Raw genomic sequence first — 26,640 nt, 5'->3', positions numbered from 1 at the left:
GGCTAGGGGTGTGGCTCAATGGTAGAGCACTTGCCTAGCATGTTCAAGGCCCTGGGTTCTATCCACAGCACCACAAAAACAGACCAGAAAAAAAAAAGACTCTAATCTTGCAAAAACCAAGGTGTGTGAAATGAACACCACACGTGCAAATCAGGAGAGCGAAGGTTGGCAGCTTTTGTCTACTGTGAGCTCTGTGACTGTGACCTGCTTGGAGTTGAGTTTATTCACCTCTAAATCTACAGCAATCACTTATGCCCATCTCCTCCCAGGATTGTTACATGTGACTAGATGAATCTGAGACCAAAGTGTACAGAATCCTCCTGGGTGTCCCTAACACTGAGTACCCATGGTTCCATGTGCCCAGCCACATCTGACTGTCCCTGGGCAGCCATCAGGCTTCTTCCATAGCCCTTGTACCACTGCTACGGATGCAGACAAAAGAAGTAAATGGGTTCCATGTGGCCAGGCTGGGATTCTGTTAAAAAGGCTGATTTTTTTTCAAAGCACATGATGCTCCTGCCCAAGAGGTAAGTGGGTCACACACTTCTGTTTGGGCCCTGAATAAGTACCACTCAAGTGAAGCCAGAAGTCCCAGCTCAGGGCCACATGACGACCACAGAGTCAGTGGCTCAGAGCTGGCCATATTACTTGGAAATGAGTCACTCAAGAGGCCAGCCATCGCAGAAAAATGTGCAGTGGGAGGATGGATGACCACCCAAAATGCTAAGCAAATCCTCACACTGCCAGAATTTCGGGGGCCTAAAGAAGACAAACTGATTTCCAGGCTGCCCACATAATGACCGTCACAGGCAGGGGTCCCTTGGTGGCCACAAGGGCTGTCTCATGGTATCAGCTTAAATAATGGGAGCTGGGTAAGGAAATGAGCTCACTGACACTTTACTCCACATCCAAAATAAGACACTTACCCCAGTTCTTCACAGAAGGTCACCAGGGCATCGAAGGCCAAGAGTGTGGCTTTATCAGATGATTTGTTCCCTCTCTTTTCCTGGAGAGAGACAATGACCACTTAGAAAGTCTTACAGAGTCAGACTAACTTGTCTCCACAAGATGTAGTGAGGTAGAAAAATGTTAAAGGGCAGTAATAAAGCCATTTACTAAACCGTGCCGCCAAACCTAACTATGCATCAAAATCCCCAGTCTACTTTTGAGAGTTTGTATTTCCAAAAAGTTCCTTAAGTCATTCTCATGCAAAGAACCTTGGACAGGCATTTAGGAAACACTATGATATGACCTAATTTCATAATAGTAAATATACAAATGAGTGTTGTGTCCTTACATATGTGTAAACATATACGCTAATGTATATATGGGAGAATATACACCAAATGTTAACAGTGATTATCTCTGAGTTATAGGTATACATCATTGGCCTTTATTTGCCAAAATTTCCTTTAAGAAAATGCAACAGACACTGCTGAGACATTATCTACTGACTTTCTGCTTTTAGAAAGTGACTCAAGCCAGGCATGGAGGTACATGCCTGTAATCCTAGCAACTCAGGAGGCTGAGGCAGGAGGATTGTAAATTGCCCAAGCAACTTAACAAGACCCTGTCACAAAATAAAATAAAAAGGGTTGGGGATGTAACTCAGTACTCCCTGGATTCAATCCCCAGTACAATACACACACACACATATGTACTTCTACCTCCATCTCCCAATATGTTTAAGTTGCAACTTCAAGTTAAAACAATATTTTCCTCATTATGACTATGTCAACATTGCTTCAAGCTATACCACAATTACATTTCTCATGATCACATTTCCTCTCTTATACAACTTTGTTTCCTCTGAAAGTAACAGCTGCTTTGTTTTTTCCATTTACTTAGATTTTCAGGGTGTCAATAATTCATACTCAAATGTTCTGCCACAACGAAGAATTCCTTTTTTAGGGAGGATGGGGGGTTGAAGCCAAGACCTCTGCATTAAACTACATCTCAAGCCCTTTTTTAATTTTTATTTTGAGACAGGGTCTTATTAAGTCACTAAGTTGGCACAGGCTGGGCTCCAACTTGTAATCCTCCTGCCTCAGCCTCCTAAGTAGCTGGGATTACAAGCATGCACCACCATGCCCAGAAAGAATTCATTTCAGTAAAAGCCAAAGATATTAGCTTCCACTCTGATTTTTGGAAACTTCCTTCTGGCAGCCTTCTGTCCCCCAGTTCAATATAGGCCATTTTTCTCCAGGCTTGGGCCCAGCTATCTTTCTGACTACTGCTGCACATCATCCTAGGACCTTCCCTTTGTCTTGCTCCTGAGTTTCATTTCCACCTTTCTAGGTCTACTGACTCTTTATGGAGGAGAGCATCTTTCAGTAGCCTCCAAGACATGACGTACCAGGGCATTTTTTTTTAACTCTGTATCTGAAAATGTCTTTATTCTACCTTTAGAGCTAACTGGAGGGCTGGGTAGAAAACTGTATGTTGAAAATTGTTAATCTGGAATTTGAAAGCAGTGCTTCACTGTTGCCTTTTTTCCAGTGTTACAGTGGAGAAAACAGATGTTCTCCTGATTCTCAATCCTTCTCTCTAGGGGCACTTTCTGTGTGTTCATCTAACATGAAATGAAGTTGTCTCAATGATCAGTCCAGTGTTCATTCTTGTAATTCACTGTGTTAGAAAGTCCCAAATAAATACCTTTCACTCAAGTGCCCTACCCAAATCTTCTTACTGATCTTAAAACTGAGATCAAAGAGACAAGTTAATCACACTACTTTAGGTCAAGGCAAACTATCATCCTTGGTCCATGAAACCCTCTTTCATTTCTAATCCTCCTTCAACTTCTCTCCCCATTCATCATATACTCATTCACTCAACAACTATTTATTAAGCACTAGTTACGTTCCTAACACTGATCTAGACATTACAGACACAGGAAACCAAAGGAGCATGCAAGCCCATGAAGCTTGCATTTCAATAAAATATGAGCATAAGCAAATCTACAATACCAAACAGTAATAAACATGAATTTTTAAAAAACAACATAGGTGGGCCAGAGATTTAGCTCAGTGGTGCCAGCGCCTGCCTGACAAGCACAAGGTCCTGAGTTTGATCCCTGGTTCCGCAAAATAAATAAATAAATAAAAACAACATAGAATCCTTGCTCAGCCCTCAGTTATGCCTATCACCCCATGGTGAGCATGTACCATGATTTCTTCACTCCTCATGGATAGACATTAGGCACATTTCTTACTTCTTGTTACCATGAACAACTGTGCCAGACTGTTCCTCGACATAAGCTAATGCATTGCAACTTTTATTTCATGGAATTTGGTCTCAGAAATAGTGTATCTGGACCAAAGTGTGCCTGTATTTTAAAATGTAATAGAGGACTGGGGGCATAGTTCAGTGGTAGAGCCTTTGCTTAGCATGCTAGAGACCCTGAGTTTTATATCCACCACCACAAAAATAAGAATAATAAAATGTGATAAAAGTTGTTAAACTGCTTCCTCTAAAATGATAGTAACATTTCATTTTTCTCCTGACAAAGTGCTAGAGGTTGTTTACATGTACAGTAAATCATTTTACTTTAATCTGCACTTATCTGATTACTATTAATTAGAGCATCTTTCAACATGCTATTTGGATGAGAGTTTTTTGTTTTGTTTTGGGTTTTTTTTCTTGTGGTACTGGGGACTGGCCCCAGGAAACACTGAGCTACATCTCCATCCCTTTTAAAATTTTCTTTTTAAATTTTGAGACAGGGCCGCACTTAGTTGTCCAGGCTGACCTTTAACTTGTGATCCTCCTGACTCCGGAGTAACTGGGATTCTAGCTATGAATCTATGTACCTGCCACAACAGCTTTCTTTTCATATCCTCTGCTTTTTTTTTTTTTCCAGTACTGGGGATCAAAATCAGGACCTGATGCTTGCAAAGCAGGTGTGACGCCACTGAGCTACATCCCCAGACGACTCCTCCACTTTTTATAACCTTTAGTTTTTCTTGTCAATTGATAAAAGTTCTCTGTTTGCTCTCAAGTGTAACCTTCTGCCTGCCTTCTACATTAAAATATCTTCCTAAAACTACTGTTTACCTATTGATTTTATGGTTTTTTAATCATATAATTTTTCATAAGCTTAGAATTTATAACATTAAAACTTTTTAATATGTTAAGATTTCTAGCTGAGCGTGGTGACCCATCCTGTAATCCCAGCGCTCAGGAGGCTGAGGCAGGCAGATCACCATGAGGTAGAGATCAGCCTGGGCTACATAGTGAGTTCAAGGCCAGTCTGAACTATATAGCAAGGCCCTGTATCAAAAAAATAAAATATTTCATGGTGGTGCTCACCTGTAATCCCAGCACTCAGGAGGCTGAGGCAGGACTGCCGTGAGTTTGAGGCCAGCCTGGGCTACACAATGAGTTCAAAGCAGTCTGAACTACATAGTAAGAACTTGTTTCAAAAAAATAAAGGAAGAAGTAAAGACAGCTTTCTGGGCTTTGAATTTTTTATTATAAAAATAACCCCTGATACTGGAAAAATAAATAAATATATAAAAGTAACTTGCGGGGTCGGGGATTTAGCTCAGTGGTTCCGCCACCTGCCTCGCAAGCACAAGGACCCGAGTTCGATCCCCAGTACCAAAAATACCCAAAAAAACAAAAAGTGACTTCTGTCCTAGATTACACACTAAATTTTCTTATTTTAAGAAAAAAATTTTTTTGAGACAGTATCTCACTCTGCTGCCCAGGTGAGCCTCAGATGATCCTCCTGTCCCAGCCTCCCACGTAGCTGGGATTACAGGTGCACACCACTGTGTCTGGTCCCCACATTCTTTTTTTTTTTTTTTGTACCAGGGATCGAACTCGGGACCTTGAGCTTGCGAGGCAGGCGGCAGAACCACTGAGCTAAATCCCCAGCCCCACATTCTTAACACAATGATTATAAATATGTTTAACAGTTTTGACAATTTTGTAGGTATAAAAGAATAGTTCATTACCTAATTCACATCTAATTATCTAATTCCTAAGTCAAAGTGAGCATCCATTGATATATTGATTAAATATCCTCGTTTCCTCTTCTGTGAAATGCCTATTCATGTCTTTGTGTGGTGTGGTTGTTTGCCTTATCTTCTTTTTTCAGTGCTGAGGATGGAACCCAGAGCTTTGTGCATGCTAGGCACTAGCTACACTAAGCCATACTACCAGCCCTTTATATTTTTTATTTTGAGACAGTCTCGCTAAATTGCTCAGGCTAACCTCGAACTTGCAACCCTCTTGCCTTAACCTCTCAAGTAGCTGGTATTACAAACCTGTGCCATCACGCCGAGCTGTTCTTTGGCTTTTTCTTATTTACCCATAAGAGTCTCTAAATGGTCAATAAATCAAATATAATGCAAATATCTTCCCCAATATGGACTCATTTTTTCATTTTGTTTGTTTCCCAATACATAGAAATTTTTAAGGGGAGGGGAAATACAAAAAAAAAACTGTGTTATGAACATGTGCCACGTCCCCATAATGAATGTAATCATCATGTACTACAAATTTATACAAATAAAAAAAATTTGAAGATGGCACCCACCGCAGTCCCACCCACTGTAGCCTCAGCACCTCTGCAGTCCGACCAAGCCTCCCCGTCCCCGCACTAGGCCCGCCGCCAAAAAAAGCCTCAAGCTGCTTATGATCAGAGTCTGACTGATGGAAGAAGTGTAATTGGAGCTGGGTTTCATGGAATGGTTGGGAACAGCCATACAAGCCTAAGTGAGAGCTGACCTGTCTGGGCCGCAGCATAACTAACGAAGCTGCTGCAGGATGAGAAGATGGCAGCGCAGCTGCTTGCACCACTAGGCCCTGATAGCTTCAAACCTTTCACCCGTGAGTCACTGGCAAACACTGGGAGAGGCACTGCTGAGAGCAAACTCGAGAAACCACCAAAGGCTGAAAGCAGCCACTGGGAAGATGATGAGGACAGCAAGCCCAAGCCAAACAGTGACCTGGAAGCAGGAAAGAGTTTGCCTTTCATCTACAGGGATACCCCCTAAGGCCTGGCTACGGTTCCCCTGGAGGAACCCATACTATTTGACACAGAAATTATCTTCTGAACAAGGCAACAAGTATTGAGAAATAAAGCCTCCTGGATGATTCACCAGCCAGCCACTTAGCCACTGAATCCTGAGGAGCGATATCAGACACAAATTAAGGGGCCCCTCATTCAACAGACTGTGTAAGGAATTACATTGGTGGGATTTTCCAGATAAGAGGGAAGTGGCTTTGTGAAAATATATATCTACAAATGTGTAATTTAACTGAACTATCCTTGTTAATATAACTGCCCTTATAAATCACCCTTAATGAAACTGTCTTTTAATCTTTCAAGTTTGGAAGAAATTTCAGCTTCTTTGGCTTGATAATGGGACAGAAGTAAGAAATTTAGCTGTAGTTCTTGAGACATTTTTAGTTCAGGATGACAAGGGTTAAATCATTCTCTAAACAAAGATGGCCCTCTACCCATATATTCTGTTGCAGCTCAGAACAGCTACATAATAGGAAAAAGTGGACCAGTAGTTTAAATCTTTCAAGTTTAAGGAACCAAACATGATATGATATAAAGAACAATAAACTGGAAGTAAGTCTCTTGTCTCTACTGCAAAAAAAAAACTAAAAGTTTTTTTAAAAGATTAAAACAAAAATAAATTTTTAGTTTGAATTTAGTCAAATAGACTATATCTTCCTTTATAGCTTCTGCTTCTAAAATCTCTTTTGGGACCGGGGATCAAACTTGGGTCCCTGCACTTGAGAGGCAGGCAGTGGAACCACTGAGCTAAATCCCTGGCCCCAAGTACTTTTTGTTCTTAAGATTTTAGAAGCAGGGCCAGAAATTTAGCTCAGTGGTTCCAGCACCTGCCTTGCAAGCGGAAGGTCCAGAGTTCGATTCCCAGGTACCAAAAACAAAAAAGAAAAGAAAGTAAGAACAAAAAGTACTTTGTCCCTAAATTTGGGTTTTGTTTTTTTTTTTTTTCAGTATTAGGGATTAAACCCAGCGACTTCACATTAAGCTTTCTCCCCACCCCTTTTTAAATTTTTTCTTTCAAGAGAGCATCTCTGAAAGTCACTAAGTTACCGAGGGTTGGGCTCAAACTTGTGATCCTTCTGCCTCAGCCTCCCACAGTGCTGGAATTACAGGTGTGTGCCACAAGACCTGGGACTATAATTTTTTAAAGTCTTTAATCCATCTGTAATTAATACATATGGTATCAGGTGGGGACTGAAATATTGTGTGTGTGGAACTAATTATTAAACAGCTCCTCCTTTTCTTGATCATTTATAATATAACCTACCATACACCAACTTCCCTTATATGTTTAGGTCTGTTTCTAGGACTTCTACAAAGAATGTATAACCAGTGAAAAAAACAAAATAAAGCTAGACATAGTGGCGTACACCTGTAATCCCAGCACTCAGAAGGTGAAGGCAGGAGAATCGCCTTCAGTTTGAGACCAGCCAGGGCTACATAGTGACTTCAAGACCAGCCTGAACTACACAGTGAGACCCTGTCTCAACAAAACAAAATGGCTAAAAACAAAAAACATCCCAGCACTCGGGAGGCTGAGGCAAGAGGATCACCATGAGTTCAAGAGTAGCCTGGGTTACATAGTGAGTTCAAGGCCAGCCTGAACTACAAGTGAGACCCTGTCTCAAAAAAATAAAGGGGGGGTGGGATGAAAAGCACCTCAGTGCAAAAGCCCTGAGTTTAATCTCCAGTGCTTAAAAATAAAAAAAGACTAGCCTAATTTGTTCCAGCTGACTGTCCACCCTGAAAACCACTTCCTCCCTTGCAGGCCAGGAGTATCCTCTCTAAACTTATACAAGTGCCATGTAGACTCGAAAATAACTGCATGAAATTAAAGCGTAGTGGATTCAAACAGGGCTTCTACTGCCCAGGACTTACCTGGAGTTTTGCTACTTCCTTTTTGATTAGGAAGCTGACTTGGTCCCGGTCATTCCGAGAGTAATAAAGACGGCACCAAGATGGCTTCCCATCCCTGCCGGCCCGGCCAGACTCCTGGTAGTACCCAGCCATCGACTTGGCAATATTCCAGTGGGCAACAAACCTGTAGGGGGTCGAAATGCCAAGCGGCATGAGATGTAGAAGAGCTGAGTGCGCTGTGGAGGAGTGATTCTACGTCAGTAGAGCAGGGTTTCTTCACAATGGCCAGGCACAGGGAGGCTAACACTCAGGGAGGGAGAGAGAAGACGCTGGAGTAAGCTGGCTCATACACCTAGGGCCCATTGGCAGGTCTGCCTGCCATGGAGCAGCCCAGCCTCAAGACCTCTGCAGGAGTTCCAGGGGTCAATTCTAGCACATATGGAGAGCCCAAAAAACTTACAGCCAAGGGCCCAGGGGAATAAACACTAGACTTAAAAAAAAAAAAAAAAGGGCCAGGGATTTAGCTCAGTGATTCTGGCACCTGCCTCGCAAGCGCAAGGTCCTGAGTTCGATCCCTGGTACCAAAAAAAACAAAGAGCCCATGCACCACCATGCCTGGCAATTTAGGTGTTTTGTTTGTTTGTTTTTTGAGGATTTTTTTGGTGTTTTGTTTTTTTGTACCAGGGATCGAACTTGGGACCTAGCGATTGCAAGGCAGGTGGCAGAACCACTGAGCTAAATCCCTGGCTATTTTGGTTTTTTGAGATAGGGTCTCCCTGTGTAGTTCAGGCTGGCCTCAAACTTGTGACGATCCTCCTGCCTCAGCAGCTCGAGTTCTGGGATTACAGGCATGTGCCACCACGGCCAGTTGTTGCTCCCTTTTTTAGGGATGGCAGAACTGTGCTGTGCAGTCACCCGAGAGCAGGCCACACAGAAATGGTCAGTGTTGGAGCTGTGTACTGAGGACTCTCTTCTGGAGCCTCTCTCTCCTCTAGCACTAATCAGAGGACATGTGCCCTGTGCAGAGCACTAGGCAGCCCTCGAGCCAGGCCCCAACAGGAAAGTAAGGCAAGAACCACAGCTCACCTGACGTTGGCTTTGTCCACTCCCATCCCAAAACTGATGGTTGCAACAATTACAGGGATCTTCTCCTCCATCCACTCATTCTGCACCTGTGTCCTATCAGAAGCCTTCAGCCCTGGAAAGGAGGGGAATTGTGGAGAAAAGAACTCACATGTCCCATGGGTTTACCTTCTGGGGTTTGTATTAGGTTTAACACTGTACTGGGCACTTTATATGCACCCTGAGCCCATCTCTTCCCAGCTGTATGACCTTGGGCCAGGCACTTAACCTCATGGAGCCTCAGCTAATAGCTCACGTGAAGCACAGAGTATTCAGTAAATGTTAGAGCCAAAGCTAAAACTCAAGTCCATTAGCCTCCAAACCCTGTACTCTTTCAACCTGTTTTTGTTTGGTTTTTTTTAATAATACTTGGCTTTATAAAAACTCATCACCTGCTGTTGGGTGAGCACAGAGTAGGAAAAAGAATTCAGAAGTTACAACTGTCATTTTAGCCCTCATTCACGTCTAGACTCCTTTTTGTTGATTTAAGTCAATCATTTTAGCTCCACATGAGGATCGCACATAAGATAATGGGCCACCTGATTATCCAGGCTCCATAAGAGACCACTAAGTGGCCTCCGAGAGTGAAAAGGACCACGTGGCCTTACCTGCGTGATAAGCCTTGGCATTCACACCCCTGCTGCTGAGCTCTATGGCCAGCTGTTCACAAGACTCTCTAGTTCTGCAGTAAACAATGCCACAGCCCGACAACTGAACAGGGAAACACGGGGAGAAAACAAGCATGGGAAGAAAGAACAATCAGCCCACTACCACACCACCTGCTTTAAAAGAAGCTCTGTGCTTCTCTTGTCAACTTTCTAGTCTCCTCTGAGGCAGGTCACTCAGCAGAGCTCTGCCACTTTATAAAAAGCAGGACCAAAGCAGCTTAAAATCTAACCTCTTTAACTCCTCTGCCTCCTCTCTGAAAACCCTATGCAGGTCTGCAAAGGGCTCACATAGAAACTGCCTGCTTGCCTTTCATGCAAGGATACAGGACAAAGGTACCCCAGTGAAGAGCACAATGCCAGGTAATGAAAGGGACAACTCTCTTTGTGTACAAGTTTATGAAGCCTGGCTAAGGAAGCTAGGAAAACTAAAGGTCTTCAAAAACCAATGCCATGTTTATGCTAGAGTACCTTGGCCCCCCACCCAGCGTGAATGCCTCACCCCTTTGTCAGTCTTCTGTCCAAGAGCTTTGAGGCAGAAGTCCCTCAGGTTCCCATAAGGATCAGAAATCAGTTCCTTGAACTGCACATCATAGAAGAGGTTGGCCCGGAAGCAAGGAGTCTTGAAAGTGGCAACTGGTTGCTTCAGATGCAGTGCAGCAAACACATCCTCTTGGACCTGTCGGGTGGCTGTGGCAGTCAAAGCCACACATGGGGCATGTGCCAGGCGGGAGCGCAGGGCACCCAGACGCAAGTAGTCAGGACGGAAGTCATGCCCCCACTGGGAAACACAATGAGCTTCATCTACCACCAAGTAAGAAAGCAGGTGGCGGGACACAAGGGAACTCAGGATGGGTTGGAAGGAGGTAGAAGCTGCCATCTCTGGGGTGATGTACAGAAGCTTGGTCTGAGGCTTTTCTTGCTCTAGGTCAGAGAGCAACTCCTTCCTCTCCTGCATTGACAGTTTCGAGTTCAGAGAACTCACTTGTACCTTCAGGGCCAGCAAGTGATCCACCTGGTCCTAAAAGCAGGAAGGGATAAGGCCAGGAAAGGGTGTAATTGGATCTCAAGACCCAGTGGTAAATGTCATTGCAACTCCCTGAGAGATTCCCCAGCACAAAACATCTTCCTCTCACCCTCCAATATGTCTTCTCTGTGTGGAAGGGGAAGTAGTTGAGAGGACAGGCTCTGGACTCAAACCTGGATCTATTCCTGGCTCACTTAACTGCCACATGCTCATTGGCTACTTTTTTTGGGTTTTTTTTTGGTTTTTTTTTTGCGGGGGGGGGGGTGAGACAGGGTCTCACTATGTAGTTCAGTTTTAGCATATGTGCTGCTGAAGCGAGCACATCACTATGTAGGTTGGCCTCGAAGCCTTGAACTCACAGCAATCCTCCCGCCTCGGTCTCCCGAGTGCTGGGATTACAGGTGTGAGCCACCATACCCAGCATTCACTGGCTGTTTCTTAACTGAGACTCAGTTTTCTCACAATTATTAAAAACAGTAACTAACAGAATTGTGTTAAGAGTTAAGTGAAACTTTACGTCTCAAAAATGAAATGAATGTATATAAAGCACTTAGCACAAAGCTTAAGATCTAGTTAGCATTCACTATTACTGTTGTTCCCCATCAGTCTACCTTTTTTCCTAATGGCTCTTAATCACGTGGCCGTATTTCCTTAATTCTGATTCTATAAGCCCATCTGCAGACATTAAATATAGGCAGAACATCTGCAGAGCATATATTAATAAGATCTCAAACAATTTCTCATCTTTCTGTATCATGTACCTAGTCCCTTGCCAAAATAAAACATGTTGGCAGGGATTCTGCATATCAATATAGTTATCCATCCTCTTGCATCTTCTAACATCTTGAGTGCACCTGTGTAAACACGTAAAAGCAAGAGTGTGTATGTACAAATACTATTCCATAATCCTCTGGACAAAAAAGAGCAGAGGACGGTGAGGAACTTCAGGTGATCAAAGCATAGAAGACTCATTCACGAATCACAGAGTGATACAAAGGCACTAGTGGAAAAACCTACATTTGGGCAATTTAGACATCTACCACAGAGGTTCATACAGATAAATCAGAGAAAATAAGAAGCATAGATCAAATAAAGGAGATAAAAGAAAAACTTCCCATCATCTTTTTGGGCTACTATCTTCATTCCCCTAAGCCTCACCTGGATCAACGCAATGAGAGGAGAGACTACAATAGTGATGCCTTTGGCCAACAGTGCAGGTAGCTGATAGCAAAGGGATTTTCCAGCCCCTGTGGGCATACACACAAAGACATCCTTGTCACCTGCAAAAATATAAGAAGATAACATCTCATTGCTTCTGGCCTTTTCATTAAGGTTGTTGAAAATTAAATGAGTTGTAGGAAAAAGCACCCGGCAGTGCCCAGCACTTGAGAGGGTCTCAATATCGTGTTAATTTCCTTCACATCCTTTGCAGGAAAAAGGAAGAGATCCTGGGAGATTTGGAAGTGTGTGCAAATTATTTCTGGTAATCGCAGTAAAAACAAAGGTGACTAAATGAAACAGCCATGAAACCAGAATACTGGTAGAGAGAGAGCACATCTGTGTAGACGTGCAAGGACATCACTTACAGGCCTTTTGTTTATAAACATATCACTAATATTATACTGTTGCTTCCTTCTGGACAACAACCTCCATTGGTCACCACATTTCTAGTTTAAAATATTGTTACTTCTTTCCCTATCTGGGATGCAGGCCACTAAATCTTCATTAAGGGGATTACTTAGGTCACTGACCAGGTTAGATTATTAACTGCCATCCCCACTACTCTCCATATAGAAACAAACAAAAATGGAATCTAGGAACTGTTGAAAAGTCAATTTGTAGGTCTGGCTATGAAAAGTAAGAACCAGAATAGCTGAGTGGGTCTGCCAGTAAACCAGCAAAGTGTAGCCGGGCCTGATAGCACACACCTGTGATCCCAGCACTCTGGGAGGCTGAGGTGAGAGGATCTCAAGTTTAAGCCCAGTCTGGGCAACTTGGCAACTTAGACCCAGTCTCAAAATAAAGGGATGTTGGGCTGGGGATTTAGCTCAGTGGTTCCGCCGCCTGCCTCGCAAGCGCAAGGACCCAAGTTCGATCCCCGGTACCAAAAACCAAACAAACAAATAAAGGGATGTAGCTCATTGAGAAGGCCCTCGGTTCAATCCCCAGTAACAAGAAGAAAAAAAGTGCAAGCTTTGGTTGATAAGTTTAAAAGATTTCCAAAACCAGTATGGACCAAGGGTGAGAAGGTAGGGTCAGAAGGAGGGTGTTCTCCAGTGCTATGGCACAACCAACAGAAATTCAAAGGCAGGGAATTTGACAATGTTACCTTTTACTACAGCCATGGTCGCCCTCTCCTGTAAAGGCGTCTTAAAAGAGTCAAACCCAAAGACTTTCTTCAACGTGCTCCGGACTCGCCGCTCAGGGTCACAGGGAGTGGAGGATGGGTGGGTGCTCATCTTAGCAAAAAGCAATGGCCAAAAGTTAAAGCAAAGGTGGTGAAAAGACTGGCACGAGAACCCTGTTTTGTTTTTTATATACAGCTTTAATTTTTCTTCTGCAGATATAAATCTGCTATTTTGCACTCAAGCAATATATTTGTTTCAAGTAGTAAAGCTGCGGGCGAATTGCCTCAATCAATAGATTCCTGAGTGATTAACACCTTCACTTTTACGCTCGGTGAAAATAAAAACACTGCACTATCCAACCCCACAGTATAGCAGTTAGAAATCAGATCACGAGAAGAAACATAAATGTCTTCGGAATCGTCTGGAGAACGTGGAATCGTTTTTCTAAGGTCCAACTTCTACACGCGCAGTCACGACAACAACTCATCTCCCCCGCCTGCCCCAGAATCCCAACTACTTCACTCTCCTTCCTCTTGAGCCCCTGATCCAGTTTTCTCCCTTCACCGCCATTGAGTCCTTCTCTTCGCCCCAAAGATATCAGAGCCGGCCGTGAGCCGCCCAAGAGCAAAGGGCTCTGGCCCAGCCGCTGTTGTCCCCTGGTCCTGCCACTACTCCAAGACCCCCTATACAACACCCAGAACTCAGAAGCCACAGCGCTTAGCATTCCAGTCAGGGAAAACCCACACAACCTTATATCCGTCGCGCGATGACGACGTTATCCAAGAGCGTTCACGAGGGGCGGGCGAAGCTCAGAAATGGTCTTTTTGATTGGTTTTCACTTTGGCGCAAGGCCTCCTGAAAGCCGGAAGAAGTTGCCTTTCCGTGAAGAAGTCAGTTTTTTGAATCGTAGGTGTGAGCCGCGCCGGGGCTGTGGGAATAAAATGGCGGGGAAGAAGAATGTTCTGTCGTCTCTGGCAGTTTACGCGGAAGATTCAGAGCCGGAGTCTGATGGTGAGGCGGGAGTTGAAGCTGTCGGCAGCGCGGCTGGTGAGGCTCTGAATGGAAAGCTGGAAAGGGGAATCGGGTCTGCCCCGAGTAATACTCTCTTATCATAGTGCCTGGGGAGAGATGTTCACTGTGTCCCATGTATCGGGCCCCAGAACCCGGAAGCACAGTCGCAGTCGACCTGGCTTAGATACAACATTAGAGAATTTGTAGTAAGAATGAGCATTCTCCCTGTGTTTCCACTCTTTCTACTGAAACTTCTTGAGAAGCTGTGCTGGGCAGAGGGATGGACTAAAGGATAGGTATCCACTGCTAAGACATCACTACCTATTCCTTTCGGCTAGTTGTTTGATGGGGAAGAGAGATGAGTAGAATGTGTGTGATGGGTGATAAAGTCTATGTCTTGTTAAATTGATAACGTTTAATTTGGAATGTGTCCTGAACACATCTTGGAGCTTCTGCCTGGTCCTTCAAAGTGAGTAATTTTGTAAGTCTTGGATAGAATGTGGACATTTGTGAGTTATTTAAGGCTCTTAGTTGACTTTGCTGCTTTGTGAATTTTTAAAACCCCTCAGTAGCCAGGCGTGGTGGCTCACGCCTGTAATCCCAGCACTTGGGAGGCTGAGGCAGGAGGACTGCTGTAAGTTCGAGACCCAGCCTGGGTTACATAGTGAGTTCAAGGCCAGCCTGAACAGTGAGACCCTGTCTCAAAAAACAAAACAAAACAAAAAAACCATAATCTTATTCCCCTCCTCAGGTTGACAATCAATATTAGAATGGAAAGAGATTTCTTTGGGATGACAGAGCATGTTATCTAATGTATCTAAGTCTTGGGTTTCCTTTTCCCAAAAGTGAGGGACTTCAGAACAAAAATCAGTAGTCTTTGTTTCGTAGCAGAGGTAAGGTCATAGGTGCCCATAGTACAAGTTAGAGATATGTGTATCAAGAGGTGTTCAAGCAACGTGGTTTTTTTGTTTTGTTTTGGTACCGGGGATCATAGTCTGGTCCTTGCGCTTGTGCAGCAGGCGGCGAAACCACTGAGCTAAATTCCCAGCCCTAAGCAACATGGTTTGTGTTGTTTTGGGGGGTTTTTTTGGTACCAGGGATCAAACTCAGGACCTTGCCCTTGCGAGGCAGGCGCCGGAACCACTGAGCTAAATCCCTGGCCCGTAACATGGTTTGATCGTTCAAAGGGAGAGCTTCAGCTGGAGTAATAGGTGGACTAACAACTTAAGTTTTTTTGTTTTGTTCTCCTCTGTTCAGTGCTGGGAATTGAACCCTGGACCTCATACATCCTAGGCAAGTGCTCTGCCTCTGAGCTACACTCCTAGCATTAGAAGCAGAATTTAATGTTAATTTTCTTTCCTGTCCCCACCCACCCAGTACTGGGGATTGAACCCAGGGCCTTCACACTGAGCTATATTCTCAGTCCTTTTTATTGTTTATTTTTTACATTTTGAGATAGGGTCTCACTCTGTTGCTCAAGCTGGTCTTGAATTTGTAGTCCTCCTGCCTCAGCCTCCCAGAACACTGCAGTTACAGGTGTGCACTTCCACACCCAGCTTCTTCTCTTTTTAATAGTTTTATCCATGAAAACGTGGCCTCCCAAAAGGCAGAATCTGGGCTTGAGGTCACTTACATTAGGTTTAGGTTAAGCTTTTATCTTCAGAAATAGTCCTGGCTATTCAGATCACTAAAAAGCTTTCTTACATTTTTGCTCCTTTTTCCTCCTCTGTTTCAGAAGAGAAAAGTGGATTGGTATCTGATGCCTATGGCGAGGATGACTTTTCTCGTCTAGGGGGTGATGAAGATGGTTATGAGGAAGAGGAAGATGAAAACAGCAAACAGTCGGTAGGTGAATCTCTCAAATCCAGAGCTGCTCAAAGCACCATTTCATGTGTCAGAAGCTTTTCGAACTGGGCCAACAGCATTCCTTTTCATAACTAACTTCATCCCTCTGCCCCATTTGTTTAGGTTGAATATCAGTAGTTCTGCTATATTTGAAAATTACATTTGCTTTCACCTGGGTCATTTTGTATGAACTTTGGAACTGAAATTTGTGAGGCAGGACGGTGGACTATTTTATTTAATTGGATCTCAGTGGGTGTTTTACATTGGATTTCTCTGTTTAAATAGTTTATTCCATTTGTAATTATATTCATCCTAATTGGTGTTTCATGTATATCTATAATCAACTGTATTTTTTTTTTTTTTTTTTTTTTTTTTGGTACCGGGGATCGAACTCAGGTCCTTGCACTTGTGCAGCAGGCGTCGAAACCACTGAGCTAAATCCCTGGCCCTTCAGAAATGTATTTTGTGTTCTTTCATGAGACACTTTGATCCCTCTAGCTCTAGTCTTCAATGCTGATAATTTAGAGTTGACTGAAATTCTGTAGAAAAGCTTTGTAATTTCTTTTCCTGTGACTTTTCTCAGGTGCATACATACTGCTTGGATATCCATAATTTTTAATACATTTGCATAATGTGCTTTTGTGAAATCTTGGTTTGCTAGAATTTTTTCATATTTAAGCTTTTGTTTGTTTGTTTTTTGTTTTTTTGAGTCAAGGTCTCACTAGTTCATGCTGGCCTTGAAGTTACAGCATTCCATCTTCCTCAGCCTCCTGAGTGCTGGGATTATAAGTGTGCACCACCATGCCCAGCTTTTATTTTAGTAAAATCCTCTCATCACATCCCATATAGATATTCTGAAATGTGATCATATGCAGCTGAGCACTATCTCTAATTACTTGGCTGACAGCCAGGGATTTAGCTCAGCAGTTCTGCCACCTGCCTCACAAGCACAAGGTCCCGAGTTCGATCCCCAGTACCAAAAAACCCCCCAAAAACTAGTAATTATTTGGCTGATTTCATTTTAAAGAGATTTTGGAGATTACATCTAACACCTTCATTTCACTGGCAGTTAAGTCTCAAAATCATTAGTATACTTGGTTCCTGTCTCTTTGATGGTGTTTATATTAACATCTGGAGGGGTACATCATGTTTGGGTTAAAGTGTAGCTTTGTTGAAAATAACAGTTTCAAATGACATCATTTGTTCCTGGGCATTTAGTTAAAGGCTTCTGTACATTGGGAGTGTTGCAGGTGATGGAAGTGATGTGGGTTTAGCTAGCTAAGAGTAGATGGTCCGGCGTCTGCTCCTGAATTTTGAACTTTATTGCATTAGCATTCATGTTCAGTGGAATGGTGGGCTCGCTTCAGAGAATACCTTAGTCACATGGTACTTTGAGTCAGGCAGGCCTCATTTGGCTAAGGAACAGGCTGGGTAGAATGATCAATGGCAATAATATGAGCACTCAGGTGGAGGCAGAACGCACTCAATTGGGATCCAGGAAAAACTGCATTGCCCTTTAGTTCTGCCTTTCCTGGGTCACTTGGTCTGGTCATTTGGTGCCCACCTCATTGTGTTCATGTCAGTGCCAATGCCACTGAGTTGAAGTGTAGAAGTGTAGATGCATGTGAGTCACAGCATTGATGTTTTGAACAGTCAAAAATAGGTCCAAGTCTGTTGTATTTGTGGTTATGAAAGTCAAAGAAGGGGAACAAAGGAATTAGGGGAAAAGGGATTAGTAGAACTAAAGGGAAAAAGGATTAGTAAAAATAATCCTGGTTCTACTTGATATTTCAGTGGACACAATATCCCTGTTTTATCCTGTAGCCTGGTCTTTTTTTCTGAAGCAGATTGCATCTTCTCTCAACTTTTTATGTGATTTTTACCTCTGGCTTTTTATTGGTGTGGACTGTGGTACAACTGGAGTGACCATTGACTTTGAGCGGCTGATGGTTTTTTTCCTCAGAACATCTACTTTCCCCCTCTTCTTTCTTTAGTTCTGGGTCATGTGGTATAGGGGAGGGGTTCTTGGTGGGATAGCCCTGCTTGGGTACGTGGCTGTCTGCTCCAACCTCTAGTTATGCATGTGAGACCTCTCAGGCCCACCCTTTAAGCTTAATCTAATTCTTTGTCTTGTAGGAAGATGACGATTCAGAGACTGAAAAACCTGAGACTGATGACCCAAAGGTATTTGGTGTTGGCTGTGGTGGGGTGGCTGGAAAGGAATAAGGTGCTTTAATGTTCTGGCTCAGTTCCTATGTGTGGTTAAGATCTCTCCTGCTGGGCCGGGGATTTAGCTCAGTGGTTTTGCCACCTGCTGCGCAAGCACAAGGACCTGAGCTCAATCCCCAATACAAAAAAAAAAAAAAAAGTCACTCCCACTCACATACTGTGTGACCATGTGGACATTTTCTGGGGTAAAACACTTTATAGAAAACTTGGAGACCCCTAGGAATGAGTAAGTCCTGAGGTAGATTGAATTTCCAGCCTTACATATTATGCCAGGGTCTAGCCTAAAAAGGCAAGAGGCCTGTCACAGTCCCACACCCCACTCTTCCTGCATCCTAGATGGGGCTTAGTAGAGCACTGCTCCTATGGATGGGTTAGATGTGGGGGTGTTTCAAGAATCAAGTAGGTATAAGGGCTGCCTTATGTATTCTGGCTTCTCTAAATCATCTAGAAATGAGGAAGGACTCTAGCAGGATCAGGCCAACCTGAGGCCTTACTCCAGCTACTGGGGATCTTATGCCCAATCCTTGTTTTCCCAGGGGTGTCCCCTTCTACTCTTGGGCAAACCATGCAGAATGGCTTTTTTTTTTTTTTTAAACAACATAGCCATTTCTTTTCAGAAGTTTATCACTGGCAGCTGAGAGTAATTAGTAGTGATTCTTGTCATACTCCTTAGTGATCTTACAGTGATGCCCAGTTGTGATGGTTAAATTGTGCTGTGTCCTGGGCATTGGAAACGTATACACCTTTTGAGGAATTGTTCTAAGCAGACAAACATTTTTCCCCCAAAGAAAAAGACTAAACCAACTGGGCTGGGAATTTAGCTCAGTGGTTCCGCCACTTGCCTTGCAAGCATAAGAACCCGAGTTCAATCCCCAGTACCAAAAAAAAAAAAAAGTAGTCTCTCAACATCCATGGTGATTGGTTTCAGGACACCATAGTCCCATGTCCTATAGATACCAAAATCTGCAGATGTTCACACCCTTTATATAAAAGGGTATAATATTTGCATATAACTTAGGCACATCCTCCCATATACTTTTCTTCCTTTCTTTTTTTTTTCTTTTTTCACAATACCAGGGATTGAAAACGGTTTTTGCACCAAGCTGCATCCCTAGTCCTTTTTTATTTTTTGTTTTAAGACAGGGTCTTGCTAAATTGCCCAAGATGGGCTTGAACTTGCAACCCTCATGTCTCGTCACCCCAGAGTGCTGGGATTCAGGCATGTGCCACTATGCCTAACTCCTCCATATACTTGAAATCATTTCTAGGTTACTTATAATAGCTAATAATACCTAGTACAGTGTAAATGCTGTGCAAGTAATTGTTACACTGTATTATGTAGGGATTGTTCAGGTACAGAATTTTTTTTCTTTGAGAAGGTTTGTTACTGGGGATTGAACCCAGGGGCTTTCTCACTGACCTACCTCTCCAGGACTTTTTTTTTTTTTTTTTTTGGAGATAGGGTCTTGCTAAGTTGTCCAGGCTCCACTTAAAGTTGCAGTTCTTCTGTCTTAGCCTGTAGCTGCAATTTTTTAAAAAATATTTTCAGTCAGCAGCTAGTTGAAACCATAGATGCAAATCCCACATATATGAAGGGCCAGTGGCATATCTGAAAATACAGTGTAAGCTTTTCCATATTTGGACTGTTTCTGTGGTTTGGTACAGTTGTGTGCACATTCAAAGGAATCATGAAAGGCCCTGGATGATTCAGATAAAAATACTTTTTTTGGGGGGGTACCGGGGATCAAACTCAGGACCTTGCGCTTTCTTGTTTTGTTTTTGTGTTTGTCTGTTTTTTTGTTTTGTTTGGTACCAGGGATTGAACTCGGGATCTTGTGCTTGTGAGGCAGGCAGCGGAACCACTGAGCTAAATCCCCGACCCCTTCAGGACCTTGTACTTTCAAGGCAGAGGACGGAACCACTGGGCTAAATCTCCGGCCCAGATAAAAACACATTTTACCAAAACAGTAATTTTAGAGGTTGGTACAGTGGCACATGCCTGAAGTCTCACACTTTAGAGGCTGAGGCAGGAGGATCACAAATTTGAGTCCCACCTGGATAGCTTAGCAAGACTCTGTCTCAAAATAAAAGGGCTGGGGATATAGCTTAGTGGGAGAACACCTCTGGGTTCAATCTCCAGGGCCAGAGGCAGACAGGCAGGCAGGCAGACAATGATTTGTGTGGGGGGTTTTTTGAGGGGTTTTTTTGGTTTTGGTTTTGGTTTTTTGTTTTTTATTTTTTATTTTTTGGTATCAGGGATCGAACTCGGGTCCTTGTGCTTACACAGCAGGCGGAGAAACCACTGAGCTAAATCCCCAGCTCTTGAGAGTTTTTTTTTTTTTGAGATAGGGTCTCACTTTGTAGTTCAGGCTAGCCCTGAACTCACTACATATCCCAGGCTGGCTTCAAACTTGTGGCGATCCAAGACAGAGAATGATTTGACACTAGCATGCAAGAGAAAGAAAATATGAACCCTAGAAATTAAATGCAAGCTATTTTCTGTGCAGAGTAAAAAAATCAGGCCTACAAACTTCCCAGATTTTCCTGGCAGGAGAGTATGGACAGACTTGTGGGCCACTTCAAACATGGTCCTACTCTATTCAGGCTACAAAAAGAAAACCACAGTACAGTAGTAGTAGTCTTTTGTCGTAAGATTTGGGATGTGTGGACCTTAGAGCCTGCATATAAAACAAGTCAAGTGGTAGGGCTTGAGTTGTGGAGATAAAAGAGGATTTGTGGGACCTAGAGTCTTCACGTGTACAGTTGTTGCTTTCTTGCTTAAAGCCTTGCGGAGGAGTTGCCTGGTGTGTTGGGTGCATGTACCTGACTGTCACCCCTTCTAGAGTGCTGTGATCCCAACAATGAATTCTTGAGGAAAGATGCATTTATGAAAAGGGACCCATGAAAAATATAGCAGGCTTTACTGTCTGTCTGTCTTGGAGCAGTTAATAAAGGATAGGGGAGGGCCTGGGATGTAGCTCAGTGGTGCCGCCACCTGTCTAGCAAGCGCAAGGTCCCAAGTTCTATCCCCAGTACCAAAAAAAAAAAAAGAAAAGAAAAGAATAGGGGGAAAAACCTGAAAAGGCAGGTTTAAGAAGATTGTGAATGTGTCTTATGCTCAGCCATCCCTTTCTAGTCCTACAGCAAGGCTGGAAAGACTTGTCATTCAGACTTACCCCTTGACCTGTGTGCTTTGCTGTTCCTCCTTCAGTCATTTGAATTTCAAGTCTTACTGTGCAAAGAAGTTTTCATGTAATAATTTCTGTTCCTGTTAGGCAGGCCTCAAAAGTCAGAACACAAAATCCAGCCCTCTAAGTGACTAGATTTAGTTCTTTTGGGGGGGGGGGTGATCAGAGGGTTTAGACAGAGCCTACCAGTTTAGATGTCTTCTAGTCCCTGTGGATGCCAGAGGTCACCGTGGAGAGTCCCCATGGCCATCCCCAGTGACTGGAAGCAGTCCCCAGCATGAGGCTCCAATGGTTCTCCTGGACCTGATGTCCTCCTGCCTGAGTTTACATCACAAAGTTCAAGGTAGAAGCTTGTACGTCAAATCCAGAACTTTTCTGGCACATTTAAATTTTAATTAACTTTATTGATTATTTTAAAGATTAAAATTCTTGTTGTTGTTGTTATTTTTGTTTTTTTGTTTTTTTTTTGTTTTTTGTGGTGCCAGGGATCGAACTCAGGACTTTGGGCTTGTGAGGCAGGCATGGTGCCACTGAGCTAAATCCCCAGCCCTTGTTGTTTTTTTGTTTTTTGGTAATGGGGATCAAACTCGGGTCCTTGCGCTTACGCAGCAGGGCAGGCCTCGAGACCACTGAGCTAAATCCCTGGCTCTAGATTAAATGTGAATATTTTTTGTTTTTGTTTTTGTTTTTTTGGTACCTCGGGTCCTTCTGCTTTCGAGGCAGGGGGTGGAACCACTGAGCTAAATCCCCAGCCCTGTTGTTGTTTTTGTACCAGGGATCAAACTCAGGACCTTGCATTTGTGAGGCAGGCACCAGAACCACTGAGCTAAATCCCCAGCCCTTGTTGGTTTTTAAAGACAGTCTCGTGATGTATTTCAGGGTGGCCTTGAACTCACTGTGTAGCCCAAGCTGGCCTTGAACTTGCAGTGATTCTCCTGTCTAGCTTCCCAAGTATTAGGATTACAGGTGGGCGCCACCAGGCCCAGCTAAAGATTAAAATCATTAACCCTTAATTTGACTTTCTGCCTTAAATATATAAAGTTTCTAACAATATGACATGTTATTAGAGATCTTAGCAAATAAGTTGCTGTGGTAGCTTTTTTCCACCAGGTGGCATTTTCCTTTATACTTTTGTCTGTCCTTCCCCCTCCACCCTGCTCCCTCAGTATTGGGGATTAAGCCTAGGTAGGCCTTGCACATGCTGGCTAAGCACTGTACCACTGAGTTACATCCATGCCCTTTTTAACTTTATTTTGAGATAGGGTCTCAGTAGATTGCCTAGGTTGGCTTTGAACTCATAATCCTCCCACGTTTTGGCTGGGATTACAGGCAGGTGCCACTGTACCCAGCTTTCATTTAATTATAGTGATGGAGGGGGGTTGGGAGGTTAAGACAAGGTCTCAATGTGTACTTCAGGCTGGCCTAAAACTCACAGCAGTCCTCCTGCCTCAGCCTCCCAAGTGCTGGAATTGCAGGCATGTGTATTTACCCAGTTATAAATTGGGGATCCCAAAGAGCCTTTGTTCATGTTGGTTTTTTCTACTGATGTTTACTATCTTAGAAGTTAAAACTGAGAAAAATTTCAATTATATACATTCAGGGGCCGGGGATTTAGCTCAGTGGTTCCGGCACCTGCCTCGCAAGTGCAAGGTCCTGAGTTCAATCCCCGGTACAAAAAAAAAAAAAAAAAAAAATTATATATATTCATTTCTGGTTTTTTTTGTTTTTTTGAGACAGAGTCTCACTATGTAGTTCAGGCTGGCCTTAAACTCACTGTATCCCAGGCTGGCCTCAAACTCACAGTGACCTTCCTGCCTCAGCTTCCCAAGTGCTGGGCTTACAGGTGGGCACCACCACCCCTGGAAAAATTATATATACTTATTTTAAAATAAAAGTCAATCCATTACGTATTAACATACATAACATTTTTCTGAAAAATAACTATTTCCAAAACAAAAAAGGATGTTAGTATAGAATGGCGTTGTTTTATCCTTTACAACTCTCTTTAATGTGCCACTTAACAGAAGACAGCTAGATCCACATAACAGTGTCTGGATTCAGTCTGTTACCCTATGTTTTTTGTTAAGTTTTTTGTTTTGGTTTTGGCCGTACTGGGAAGAACTGTGTTAGACAGTCTTCTACCACTGAGCTACACCCCCAGCACTTCTTATTTTTTGAGACTGGCTCTCGCTAAGATGCCAAGACTGGCCTCAATTTTGTCCCTTCTGCCTCAGCCCCCAAGTAGTTGGGATTATAGACATGCACCACCACATCCAGCTTGGTCAAAGTATTTGAGGAAAATCTGGCTTTACACAGGTAGTTGAAGGGGGGAAAGTAACTGTAGTTATTCTTTGATACATCATCAAAACTCAACAAGAGGTAGTTTCCCAAAGGTTAGTTGCAATGTGGAAGGTGAAACCCTACTCAGTGAACTTTTTGTATTAAACTATAAGTCTGCCTTACACTTCCGATGGGTCTTTTACCTGCTGGTGATTTTATATTATCAGGCACTGATGATTTGAACAATGTTGGTTTCCTGAGTAAAGCAAATTTCCTAAATATTGATACATTTGGTCTTATAGTATCCAAAAAGTTGTATTTGCTAGTGACATCACTGTTCTTAGACAAGCTATTAAGTATTAAAAAGCAGTCAGGGTTACAGTAGGGAGTACATTTTCCAAGGTCCTAGTAATTTTTCCTTGGAAGCTTTAAACTTTATTGCCACTAACCACCACCAGAGTTTTCCTTGGAGTGGTGCACTTCATTCTTGTCAAGTGCTTTTTTTTTTTTTTTGTACCGGGGATTGAACTTGGGACCTTGTGCTTTCGAGGCAGGCAGCGGCACCACTGAGCTAAACCCCCAGCCTCCTTCATTTTTGAGAAAATGTCTCTGCCAAATACACAAGTTCAAATAACAAGGTTGTCAGTCATTTGTTCCTTACCAGGTGTGGTGATACTCTCCTGTAATCTCAGCACTCTGGCAGGGTGAGGCAGGAGGATTTAAAATTTGAGCCTAGCCTGGGCAATTTGGTGACCTAGTGAGACACTTGTCTCAAAACAAAAAATGGCTGGGGATATAGCTCAGTGTGAAGGCCCTAGGCTCAATCACAAGTAACACACACATACAGAAGGTGTCCCAAGGGGCTAGGGACATGGCCCAGTGCAAAGCCACTGGGTTCAGTCCCCATCATGGGGAGTGGGAAGGTGTTCCTTGAGGAACAACAGCTAGTTTAGCTTGTAAGTCAGACAGTCATGTAGTAATCCTTTTCCTTAAGGCTTCCATCTTACTTTGGTATGAAACAGAAGTATTCGTGCACACCTTTCATGTCATCATACCTAACATTAAAGAGATTTGTACTCAAGGGTCAAGATTGAATAAACAATCATTTTAACTGCTTTGCCAAAGGTGTTCTTAAATGAAATTGGCTGCTTTGGGCCAGGGATTTAGCTCAGTGGTTTCGCCACCTGCTGCACAAACGCAAAGATCTGAGTTCGATCCCCGGTACCCAAAAAAAAAAAAAAAAACAAACAAACTGGCTGCTTTGTTTTGTTTGTAACCACATCATGTAAGGAAAAGACAAAGGAGCCAGAGGAGATAGGGCTTGGAAAGAGCTGGCGGTGACATTCTGATATTTGAAGGTTTGGAAGGGAAAGGGGGTGGCTCCCAGGTCCAGAACATGACGCAGTGCACAGAATTACATGGTATGCCTTCACATTATAAAGAGCTTCTTTTCATGTCTGGGCCAAAAGTGAGTTGAGCTGCAAGTCCCCTAGAAATTTATAGTCTGTGCATGGTGATACACACTCGTAATCCCAGCACTCCAGAGGCTGAACCAGGAGGATCATGAGTTAGTTCAAGGGCAGCCTGGACTACATTGCCTGGACTGTCTCAGGGAATCAGTTTCTTTTTTTTTTCTTTGGTACCAGGGATTGAACTCAGGACCTTGCGCTTGCAAGGCAGGCGCCAGAACCACTGAGCTAAATCCCCAGCCCGAGGACTGTCTCAGAAAACACAAAGTAGGAAAGAAATTTGGGGATGAGGTTGGACTAAACCCCTAAGGAGTTCCCTAGGAGCCTCCTGGGAAAGAACTTGGGTATTCCGAAGAAGCTGAATTGAGTACTCCTGAACATTATTATCTGCTGACTTATAAAAGTGCCAAGACTATGGAAATTGGCCTAATTTTTATCCCTCTAATGTTTGGAGTTATGGATCATTGCAAGGTCCCCCATTTGGGAGTTTGAAGAAAAGATGGTAACTCCAGGGCCAAGGATTTAGCTCAGTGGTTCCACTGCCTGCCTTGCAAGCACAAGGTCCCAGGTTCTATCTCTGGTATCAAAAAAAAAAAAAAAAAAAAAAGTAACTCCAGACCCACTTGTGTAGGGAGCTTTAGGTCTTGTCCATCAGCCGGGGTGCCAGAGACTAGACTCTGCGGGGGCTCAATTTGCTGTAAACCGAAGAAGAGGTCAGAGGGGTGGCAGCTAAGTATCTACAGGAAGCTGAAGGCTTTGGCACTTTCATTCCATCACTTTTTCTCTAACTTCAAGTTTCTGGTCTTCCCTCCTGAGGAAGCACCCTGTCCCTTGTATGCTCTGATTCCTCAACAGAAGGTGGCGCTGCTGTCCTAGAAAAAGTCAGACTAGTAGTAGCAGTCTTGCGGCTCTTGTCTACAGGGAAGGGGCTCCTGGTGGATCAAGTGTTTCCTCCATTTGTTTTCCCTTGCCATATGAGTGTCCCTCTTTGCCACTCTCCTCTGTCCATGTTTTACCTTGGTTGCCCTGGAACATTTTCCCTTGTTTATTTTTTTCTCCACTCCTACAGTTCCTGTGGATGGAGGTATTTCCACTCACTGACTGTCCCTGACACACCCTTCCTTTGAAAACAACCATAAGGATTGATGACTTGGAGCAAGAAGGATGGAGCAGCTTTGTTGCCAGCTGGCTGGATGGGACTGGGATTGCCGGCTCCCTGAGGTCTCGTGGTCCAGGCTCTGATCTAGGAAAAGAATCCTCCTGGCCCAAGGAGCAAGCATCTGTAAAAACAAAAGAGGGGGTCAAGGAGGTAACATAGTTGGGGAATAATTGTTCTGGCTTTTTTTTAAAGGCATCCATGACCCCAGTTAAAGTAAAGAAAGCATTTTTAAAATTCTTGGAGAACAGGCACAGTGGCTCACACCCGTGATCCCAGCTGCTGAAGAGGCTGAGGCAGGAGGATCAAAAGTTTGAGCCCAGCCCAATTTAGCAAGACCCTGTCTCAAAATTTTTAAAAATAGGGAGGGCTAAGGATGTAGCCCTGTGGAAGAGCAATTGGCTTCCCTGCA

The 26,640-nt window shown here is 43.4% G+C and overlaps 2 protein-coding genes across 8 annotated transcripts in view; one reads left to right on the top strand and one right to left on the bottom strand.

Moving 5' to 3' along the window:
* Recql5 (RecQ like helicase 5) overlaps window positions 1-13,854 on the bottom strand; it is a 37,810-nt gene extending 23,956 nt beyond the window's left edge. For 4 of the 5 annotated variants that reach the window (XM_087208453.1, XM_004860693.4, XM_087208454.1 and 1 more), the window contains exons 1-7: window positions 13,032-13,854; window positions 11,861-11,982; window positions 10,178-10,696; window positions 9,619-9,721; window positions 8,975-9,086; window positions 7,910-8,072; window positions 927-1,006 (exon numbers count right to left, since the gene is read on the bottom strand). In XM_087208453.1, the coding sequence (XP_087064579.1) occupies window positions 927-1,006; window positions 7,910-8,072; window positions 8,975-9,086; window positions 9,619-9,721; window positions 10,178-10,696; window positions 11,861-11,982; window positions 13,032-13,161 (1,229 nt within the window). In that variant the 5' untranslated portion in view covers window positions 13,162-13,854. The remainder of the gene's footprint in view (window positions 1-926; window positions 1,007-7,909; window positions 8,073-8,974; window positions 9,087-9,618; window positions 9,722-10,177; window positions 10,697-11,860; window positions 11,983-13,031) is intronic. The other variant, XM_087208455.1, reaches the window with a different exon arrangement.
* Window positions 13,855-13,900: 46 nt separating this feature from the next.
* The window catches only part of Sap30bp (SAP30 binding protein), a 37,416-nt gene continuing 24,676 nt past the window's right edge, over window positions 13,901-26,640 (top strand). The window contains exons 1-3 of one of the 3 annotated variants that reach the window (XM_021241219.2): window positions 13,901-14,097; window positions 15,797-15,906; window positions 18,043-18,090. In XM_021241219.2, the coding sequence (XP_021096878.1) occupies window positions 13,992-14,097; window positions 15,797-15,906; window positions 18,043-18,090 (264 nt within the window). In that variant the 5' untranslated portion in view covers window positions 13,901-13,991. The remainder of the gene's footprint in view (window positions 14,098-15,796; window positions 15,907-18,042; window positions 18,091-26,640) is intronic. The other 2 variants (XM_004860694.4, XM_004860695.4) reach the window with 2 other exon arrangements.

Source organism: Heterocephalus glaber, unplaced genomic scaffold (assembly GCF_053883595.1).
Source record: "Heterocephalus glaber isolate CG9 unplaced genomic scaffold, H.glaber_assembly_v1.0 deba00000937, whole genome shotgun sequence".
Lineage (NCBI taxonomy): Eukaryota > Metazoa > Chordata > Mammalia > Rodentia > Bathyergidae > Heterocephalus > Heterocephalus glaber.
The sequence above is the reverse complement of the archived record's forward strand: the minus strand, read 5'-3'. Positions and strand labels throughout refer to the sequence as shown.